Source organism: Malania oleifera, chromosome 4 (genome assembly GCF_029873635.1).
Source record: "Malania oleifera isolate guangnan ecotype guangnan chromosome 4, ASM2987363v1, whole genome shotgun sequence".
In the NCBI taxonomy this organism is placed as follows: Eukaryota; Viridiplantae; Streptophyta; class Magnoliopsida; order Santalales; family Ximeniaceae; genus Malania; species Malania oleifera.
The window spans coordinates 5,413,632-5,424,223 of record NC_080420.1 but is presented as its reverse complement, the minus strand read 5'-3'; the positions used below and the strand labels follow the sequence as shown (position 1 = coordinate 5,424,223).

The following is a 10,592-nucleotide window of genomic DNA, read 5'->3' as shown; positions in this document are numbered from 1 at the left end:
TCCCATTTATATGATTATTCCAAAGGAATTCAATTGCCTTGTATTTATAGGGAGTTACTTTTTTATCAAATAAAGGGAATGCATGCTTTGTGGGGAAGTAAAACCTACATGACGATGGGAGGTTACACTATCATAATGGGTTGTGAGGAGGTTACACATCCATTATGGGTTGTACTTATATTTAGGGTTCCTCGTCAATTTACCAAAAAAATAATTATTTTCCTCCTCATCACAACAATTTATTGTTTAGGGTCAACAAGTTAATTGACTTCTAATTGAATTAGGCATGCAAAATTGGCAATACACAAAAAAAAAAAAAAACCAATAAAAACATATAATTTATGACAAAGGACATTATTTTCTTCTGAAGTTTGGTAAAAAAACATTAATTTTTTTAAGATTTCAAAAATCTCATAGACCTGACATTTGATAAAAAAAAAAAAAAATGCTCCCTTAAGTTCTAAAAATCTTACTGATCTTATTTGATATATGATTTTTGTGACAATTATATCCTCTCTCTGACATTATTTTTTTATCAAATATTTATTTTAAAAAAAAATTATGTCTATTTTAAAACCTCTATAGAGATTTACATCTTCCATGTTGAACTTTGAAAAAAAAATCAATCAAAATTTTGAAAATTAAGAAATCTTCACGTTTTTTTTTCCCTTTCTTAACTTTAATTCAATGCCTTTTTCTCAAATATATTGTATTTGTGAATATAAAAATAGGGCTTCCACTACTTTTTTTAACCAATTGAAAAACATCTCCCCATGAAAGAATTGAATGCCACCTGGATTATGATGCATATATAACGGGAGCAGTCATGTTAATAAGAAAAGTAAAATTTTTTTACCCAAAAAAAAAAAGGAGAGGTAATTTTTTCCACTTTAATAAATTAATGGCGCAATCTCACCTCTATTTGCTTAATCTCGTGACTATTTTCTAAAATATTGATTAGAAGGTGTTAGCTAAATGGGGAACACACCTAAAGTATTTAAAATAGTTTTAGAACTTAGAATGGTTAAACTGAAAGTTAGTTTTAATAAAAAAAGAAATTTCTTTTTTTTAGGAAAAATTTAAAATTATTTAAATAAAAAATTTATAATTTTTTTGAGTGACAAATTTAAAACTATTTTCTTTTTAATTTTGAAGTTTGTATTTAGAAAAATTTGCAGCCCATTTAATTGTGAAAAATATTTTTATTTTTATTTTTCAAAAAATTATAAACTGTTTGCTTATTTTAAAATTTTTTGAGATTTTATTGAAAATGTATAGAATGAAAGATTTGTTTAATTGTGGAAAATAATAACAATTTTTTATTTTAAAATTTTAAAATAATTGAAAAACCACTCCTTGTCTTTTAATTTTAAAAAATATATAAAAAATAAAAATTTTGCAAAACAATAACAACTTTTCTATTCAAATTTAGAAAATTTAATCTCCCTCTACAAATCCATTAATGGCGCAATTTCATCTCTGTTTGCATAATCTCATATCTATTTGTGTAATCTCGCCTTATTTCTTAAACCTAAAGGTAGATTGAGGAAAAGAAATCTACTTTTTTTTTTTTTTTTTTACAAAAAATTAAAATAAAAAATATAATTTTTTTGAATAAAAATTTTAAAATATTTTTACTTTTTGAAGTTGCACATATATAATTAAAAAAATAGTTTTTATTTTTTTCAATTTTCAAATAATTATAGAAATATCAATATATTTTTTAGTTTCCAAGATTTATATTAAAAATATAAAAAATAAAGACTTTGTTAGTTTAGGGGAAAAAATATTTTTCATTTTTAGGCTTTTAAATAATTACAAAATCATAGCTAATTTTTTTTTAAAAAATGTATAAGAAATAAAAAAACCTCAAAATAATGAACTTTTTTTATATATAAATTTATTAATTTAAAACAATGAAGGATTTTTTAAATATAAAAGTTAAAAAATTATTTTCAACTTTTTATTTTTGGAAATTATTTCATTTTGACCATTTTGTTTTGGAAATAAAACCATTTTTGTAAAACAGAGGGCGCCCTGTTGTTTTAATTTTTTATTAGCACGTTCGCTTTTTAGCGAACCTACTTTCCTATCAGGCCGGTCTACGCTTTCCCCCTTTCCGTAGGAAAATGAATCCATTTCCAGGAAATTTCCAATTTTAAATTCCCACGATCCCCGCGGGGCCGTCACGAAGCGTACGTGTTACTGTCTGGTGTTTGGGTTTCTCGCCAAATGAAACTAACTCGCCAGTCCTTTCGGTCTAACCTGTTTGGACACGCGGTTTCCAATCTCTTGACGCGTACTTTCCGTACCGGCAAGCCGGTGTGGGTAAAGCTGGGATTTAGTGAAAAAATAGATACTCTTTATAAAAATATTTTAAAAAATGAGCTGTTTGTATTACATATTAAAATCTTTACTTTTCCCTGATTGGCTAGTTTTAAGAATTGCTATAAATAATTTTTGTGCAAATTAATAACTGTTATTAGTAATTCACTTTTTTATTAATAAAGCTCCTTCTTTTCTTCACTTTTTACCAAGGTCATATATATATTGATGGAGCTTCGGTCACTATCGCGTCACATTGGATACTATGGTACAACATAAAACGCAGGGGGATGAAAGCCGCTCACCCATTAACGCACCCCTGATAATTCACCGATATAATGCCTCAAGAGGGAATTGAGCCCACGTTACCAAGGTTATATTTTTGTAAAATAAAAGTGACATTAATTGTCTAGTTGCAAATAATATTTTTATTTTTAAATTTTAGTTTTAATTTCTATTTTGGTATTTTTAATGAAAAATTTGGAGGCATAGAAATGAAATTCATTTTTAAACTAAAACTGAGGTGAAATACTTTATTAGTAATTTGAGAAAAGTTATAGGGTCCATTTGGATTATGAATTTTATTAGGGAAGAAAAAAAAAAAGAAATAAAAAACTTATTTTTTATAAATATTAAGAAAAGTTTTTTCCAATATATTTTTAAATAACAAACATAAAAAATTTGATTTCTATATTCAAACTTCCATTTATTGATTTAGTATATATATATTTTTTATTTTTCTTTCAAAACTTTTACGATAACCAAAATATTTTCTTGCAATTTTTAAAATTTTTAAATATTTTTCAATTTCAAATAAAGCCTTAAGATAAATATATAAATCTTAGAATTTATAAAAATATCTTAAACTATGTTTTCGCTAATTTTTTTCTTTTGTATGCCTAGTATTTTTATATTTTCTTCAAATTTATTTTTAGTCTTGGGTATCCTTAGTGTTAGGAAATTGAATGGGTAGGAACAATGCTAGGTTGTCTCGCTAAGGTTTGAGTCCTTAACTACCAAATTTGACAAATCCTTTTTAAAAGAGAGCATTTATTTTATCATCAAAAGCATTTAGTTTCATTCATTTTTCCATTTTAAAAATCATTTATTGAGAGTAAGTCTTGAGTTTCTCCACATATTTTCTTGATAAATATTTTTGGAGAAACCACTTGCAGCTCGTGAATCTTTGAGTACATCCACTGCAAAATTCAAAAGTTCAATGTGGTTTATTTGCAAAAATATTTTTGAGCATAAACCCTAACTTCTCTTATTTAAAAAATCATTTTTAGGGAAAACCCTTGGGATATTGAAGAGGGTCTTGACCATATATTCACTATATATATACTTGCTTGAGAGGCTTCTCACATTTCATATCTCAAAGGTTATTTGAGAAAATCATTTTTTATACTTTCGATTTAAACTGAAAAATATTTTTGAGAGAAAAATACACCTACTCTGCTGAGCTTAACTTCCTATCATTAGAGAGTGCATAGAGAACTTCATATTGTACATCTCTACTTATTTGAAAAGCACTTTATTTGTACGAAAATTCTGATTGAATTTGAACCGATTTAACTGCATCCGGTAAGTGAGTTAGGGAGACTCAATCCGATTAAGTGAGTTAGGGAGATTCCGCCCTGCGAGGAGAATTGTAAATAGCGTCGCTCCGCTCGGTTAAGTAAGCAAAGTAGTGGAATCCTTGGATTGTTGGCCCAAGGCGGGGACGTAGGTAAGATTGGTCGAACATCGATAAAAATATCAGTGTCACTCACTCTCTCTTTTTCTCTCTCTCTCTCATTTATATTACCGCACTTTTATTCCTGCCTGTGTATGTTTATTTATTAAATGCTGTGATTGCTTTACATACACGCATCTTACTTTGTTTGAGATATTGCTGGGTGAATCATTTAAATTCACCCCTGCTCTTGGGAATACCCCATTCCTGTCAAATAGACACATTCAATCTCCGTCTAACTTCCAAAATGGTTGTATCTCTTAAGTTCAGGATATCATAATTTGAAAAAAATTGATGGCATGAAATGCACGAGATGGTGGCGCATGCACAGAGCGAAAAATTGCTGCTCCACTGTTTCCAATATAGTTTGATCAGGATACCTCTGCGTTGGTATATGCAACTAGGTAGAACCAAGATCAAAACATGGGTAGACCTTGCCAACGCATTCCTGAAACAATACAACAGCACATGATAGAAATGACCCCAAACACAGTGACCTTAAGGAAGAAAGTGAATGAATTATAAAGAATACGTGTATAGGTGGAAGGAGATGTCTGCACTGGTCCAACCTCCCTGCACAGATTGAGAAATTTCGTCGTTATTCATTGTAATTTCTCACGAACATATTGTATATGTTGTTAGGATGCACCGCATCAAGTTTCTCTGATGGTGAAGATTGAAGAAGAAAAATATTCGCTCAAATATGACCCTCTTACAATGGGATGGACAATTTTATAAAGTTGTAAGCCCCATACGAATCTTATTGAGTTTGGCTGGGACTAATGCTGTCTATGTGCAACATAGCATCTAGCTTAGTTTGTGGTGTACTTGTACTTCACTAGTTTTTTAGCCCAACTAGCTGGATTGGAGCAAACATGGGTCCATTGAAAGTTTAGATTGGCATGACCATACGAGATGTCATCCATCTCTGAGTCTCAACTGTTTTTACACTCCTCTCAAAATTCAAAGTTTTTCTCTAATGTGAAAATACTGGAGTTTATCCACTGTCTAGTTGCTACTTGTGGAAGATATTGTGGCTCATGTTAAACACATAACTCTGATATTAGAAAATTAACATGTGAAGTTATGAGTACCAATCAACTCCAACCCAATAAAAAGGAGGAGAGATCCACACACCGGCACCTTATTTAGGCTTTAATGTTGTAAGATGCTTTTCATGAGACAAAACTGAGAGTCACTTGATCTAAATTGATAGTATTACACTACTCATTACTTTACAAATACTTAAAATAAATATTCAATTTTTGGCCTGCCCAAGCAATACCTTTTTTTTTTTTCCTCTTTTACTATTAGGTAACGAAATACCTATTCCTATGAATAAAATGGAATAAAACAAGAATAAAATATAATTGTATGGAAACGTAATAATTTACAGTAATCATTAATGCAAAAAATTGCGTTATCCCATCTAATGTGAAATAAGATAAAAATAAATACTCGCATGATTAAATTTAAGAATAGTTATTCTTTTTTGTTTTTTTATTCTTTCAAGTTAAATCATAAATTAGTTCCTATACTATTAAACAAAATTTATTTTAGTCCTTATTACAAATTAAAGATGCCAGATTTCCAACTCTAGCTTAGCATGCCCATTTTGTAACTCCAGCTCAGCTCCCTAGCTCCTACCAGAAACCTGAAGAAAGAGCACCCGCGTGAATGGCTCCAACAGATTGTTGTTCCTTTTTTTGTTATTTTTTTTTCTTTCTGTTTGGGCAGTTATTTTCCCTGCTCGTTGATTCCCTTTCTGTTATTTTTCCTTCACCCTATTTATCTTGCCCAGAGTGTACAATTCGGTATCAGAAGAGCAAGGAAGACGAACTCTTCTTTCTCATCTTCATCTCTCTTTGTTCTGTGCTGAATTTTCTTCTTGCAAAGCTGTCCATTTCAATTTGTTTCATGGTATCAAAGCCAAGTTAGTCTCAATGGCTCGAACTGACTCTACCAATTCCGATCAAGACACCAATCAAAACCAAAACCAAAACACCAATTCAACAGCCTCAAACCATCACTCAATCCATCTTGATCCATCACAACCTAGCAGCCCGTACTTCATTAGCACGAACGACCACTCTGGAGCTTTACTCGTCACGCAAGTGTTGGATTCCAGCAATTATCATCCCTGGGCAAGATCAATGAAGCGTGCCTTGTGTATTAAGGACAAGCTGGGTTTCATCGATGGCAGCATTTGTGAGCCAATTGATCCTGACAGTCCCTTGATGGATCATTGGCTTCATTGCAATGACATTGTTATTACTTGGCTACAGAACTCCATGTCGGTTGACATCAAATGCAGCACCCTGTATGCAGAAACGACACACCAGTTGTGGGTTGAGCTCGAGCATCATCTTGCACAACAAAATACCCTAAGGATTTATGAAATCAAACAAGGGATTGCTGCCCTGATGGAGCAACAAGATTCGGTGAGTTGTTACTTCTCCAAGCTGAAAACACTCCTCGATGAACTGATGAACTATGAATCCATCCCTAGCTGTAGTTGTGGTGGCTTGAAAACAGTGATCGAAAATCAACAAAGGGATTGGGTAATGAAATTCCTAATGGGACTCAATGACTCCTACAAAGGTTTGAAGGCACAGATTTTGCTCATTAAACCTTTCCCCAATTTGAATGAGGTTTACTCAATCATCCAACAGGAAGAGAAGCGTAGAGAGATATCTTCCGACCCTTCTCCCACGGAACCCCTTGCTCTCCTGGTCAAGGATAGCACCAGACAGCTCACACCTCAAAACAGCTCTCAGAGACGTGACAAAAATCTATTGTTCTCATTGCAAAATTCATTATCACTCTCTAGAGAGGTGTTTCAAGGCCAATCCCAGCAAACCAGTGTGCAATCACTGCCATATTCTTGGACATACTACAGAAAAATGTTACAAACTTCATGGCTATCCTCCAGGGCATAGACTTCATGGTAGAACTCCACCTATTGGATCGTATGCTCATTAGGTTTCAACATCTCCTCTACCTGTTCCAGAACAAGGAACTTATGGAGGTTAAAGCACTATAACTCAAGAGCAATACCAGGAACTAATGGCCATGCTCAGGCAGACCAGCCAAGCCTCGGTACATTCTGTTCAAACTGCCATTGCTTCTCCTCCTGATGTGCACATTCCTCAGTTCTTTGGTATACCTCTCTGTCTCTCAGCTTTCACAAGCAAACCCAAGGACATTTCAACTATTCCCTGGATAATTGACACAGGTGCAACATATCATATGGTCTGTGCGACCTGTTTTTTCACTTCCATAATAGCTGAAGTCTCCTAATTTGTCCCCTTACAATCTGGAGAAGCCACCGCTATCCCAACTACTCAGCCTCCTTTCCCTCAGCCTACCATCATGGATTTCTCCTATGAAGACTCTCCTACACCAGCTAATGCCACTGAACCTGATAGCCCACAAAACACACCAAGTCAACCTTCAACATCACCTCAACTTCCTAGTGAAACCTCAAACCACACTATAAACAGTCTTCATCTCCCAAGGAGATCTACTAGAACCAAGAGACCGCCACCTCACCTTGAACACTTCATTTGTCAGCAAGCTAGCTCTGCTGGCTTTCTCACCCATTCACAGGAGTTCAACAAGAAACGAGGTCCTGTAGCTCCAGGTAGTCCTTTTCCACTTTGTGCCTCTTTATCCTATCATAACATTACATCTAAACACAAGGCCTTTGTCACCACAATCACTAAAAACACTGAACCCTATTTATATCATGATGCTGTTAAGGATCCTAATTGGGAGAAAGCTATGCTGACTGAAATTGCAGCTCTTGAACAGAATAAAACCTAGACTATCACAGAACTTCCTCCTAGTAAGAAAGCCATCATATGCAAATTGGTTTACAAGATAAAATACAATGCCAATGGGATCATTGAACGATACAAGGTCAGATTGGTCTGCAAAGGATACACACAGGAAGAGGGCATAAACTATCATGAAACTTTCTCCCCTGTAGTTAAGATGGTATCTGTCAGAGCTTTACTAGCATTGGCAGCAATCAAAGGCCTGCATTTACATCAATTCGATGTCAACAATGCCTTCCTTCATGGTGATTTTGATGAAGAAGTGTACATGAAGCTGCCACCTGGCTATCGCACAGCAGATGAAACAAAGGTCTACAGGCTGCTTAAAAGTTTGTATGGCCTTAAGCAAGCCTTGAGGCAATGGTATGCTAAACTCTCCTCCTTCATCATCCAGCATGGTTACACCCAATTTAAAGGAGATTACAGCTTGTTTACCCGAATGCATAATGGTTCTTTCACAGCCATCTTAGTTTATGTTGATGACATAATTATGGCCAGCAATGACATGAGATCTATTGAAAAACTTAAGGGAGCTTTGGATGAAAAGTTTAAAATCAAAGATCTTGGGCAACTCAAATACTTTCTTGGCATCGAAGTTGCACGATCAGCAAAGGGAATCCATCTTTGTCAACAAAAATATGCATTGGACATTCTATCAGATACGGGAACCATTGGGTCTACACCCGCTAAAATTCCCTTGGATCAAAATCTCAAGTTGTCAAGAGATGAAGGAGAACCTATTGGAGATCCCACCATTTACAGAAGACTCATTAGCCGCTTGATGTATCTGACCATCACTCGACCAGACCTCTTTTATTCTGTCCAACTCCTTAGCTAGTTCATGGGAACCCCACGAGTTCCTCATTTAAATGCAGCACACAAGGTTCTTAGATATATCAAGATGGCACCAGGTCAAGGACTTTTCTATCCATCAGATTCCAGTTTACAGTTAAAGGCATATAGTGACAGTGATTGGGGCTCATGTCCTGATAGCCGGAAATCCATAACCAGCTACTGTGTTTTCCTTGGTTCCTCTCTAATCTCTTGGTGATCCAAAAAACAAAACACTGTCTCCAGGTCTTCTGTAGAGGTAGAGTACAGAGCCATGGCAATGGTTTGCTGCGAATTGACTTGGATCCGTTACCTCTTGAATGATCTCCAAGTGACTCATCCCCAACCTGCCACACTGTTCTGTGACAACCAGGCTACCTTACACATTGCTGCAAACCCAATTTTCCATGAACGTACAAAGCACATCGAGCTAGATTGTCATCTCATTCGTGAAAAAATTCAAGACGGTAGTCTGATTACTCACCATGTCAACAGCCACTCGCCAATGGCAGATATGTTCACCAAACCTATAGCCTCTTATCTTTTTTATTCTCACTTGTCCAAGATGGGAGTTGAAAACATCTACTCTCCATCTTGTGGGGGGCTATTACAAATTAAAGATGCCAGATATCCAGCTCTGGCTCAGCATGCCCATTCTATAACTCTAGCTCAGCTCCCTAGCTCCTACCGAAAACCTGAAGAAAGAGCACCCACGTGAATGGCTCCAACAGATTGTTGTTCCTTTTTTTGTTATTTTTTTTCTTTCTGCTTGGACAATTATTTTCCCTGCTCGTTGATTCCCTTTCTATTATTTTTCCTTCACCCTATTTATCTTGCCCAGAGTGTACAGTTCGGTATCAGAAGAGCAAGGAAGACGAACTCTTCTTTCTCATCTTCATCTCTCTCTGTTCTGTGCTGAATTTTCTTCTTATAGAGCTGTCCATTTTAATTTGTTTCAGTCCTTATACTTTTTTTTTTTTTTTTATTACATAGGAATTTCAGCCACCAACAAGTCCTTATACTTTTAGTCGATACAATTGAGGACCTATATTTGTATTTTCATATAATTATTTTTGTTGTCCTAATTAAATTTAAATATTGGCAAATTTCCCTTGTGTGTGTGTGTGTGTGTGTGTGTTGAATTTGCATCTCATGTATCATTATTATTTGTTAGAAGCTTAATGCTTAAAAAATTACCAATCAGGGCCGGCTCTTCCATTAGGCGGCTGAGGTGCTCGCCTAAGGCCCCAAAAATTTTGGGGCCCCAAAATTTTTTTTAATATAATAATATATTTTTGGGGAACTAATTTTTTTTAATTAAATAATGTTAACATTATTTATTATGCTCTCTTCCCATACATTGACTTCCCAACTAACAAATAAATAAAATTATATTTTAAAATATAAAATAAATGCAATTTAATTCTTTTTTTTTTCAAGTCTCATTGACTTCCCAACTAACATCTTTATTATATTTTTAACTATTTATTACTCTCATTTCTCACTCTTAGCCTCTCTAAAAAATTTTTTCCATCTCTCACACTCTCTTACTCTCATCTCTCGGTCTCTCTATGATTTTTGCTCCGGCTCTTTTGTTCATCATCTTTGGGCCCTTAATTCTCTATAATTTTCATCATCCCTAATTTTTATTTCATTGTTTGTGCATTATTTTTCTATTATTTTCACTTTGATTTTTTTTCTTCTATTTTTTCGTAGATTTTGAAAGCTTTGAGGCTAGAACATTGTATCCGGCAAGAATCCGACATCTCTAAAGCCTCGCTCACCGATCGATTTGTAATAATAATAATAATCAGGTTATATTGTTTCAATCTATTATTTCTATAGATTTATTAAATTTATTT

At 34.1% G+C, this 10,592-nt stretch overlaps 1 protein-coding gene across 1 annotated transcript; it reads left to right on the top strand.

Annotated features, from left to right (window-relative positions):
• Positions 1 to 6,003: 6,003 nt before the first annotated feature.
• LOC131153652 (uncharacterized) lies at positions 6,004 to 6,999 on the top strand. Its single transcript, XM_058106104.1, has one exon. The coding sequence runs from the start codon at positions 6,004 to 6,006 to the stop codon at positions 6,997 to 6,999; it is 996 nt and encodes a 331-aa protein (XP_057962087.1).
• Positions 7,000 to 10,592: the final 3,593 nt, after the last annotated feature.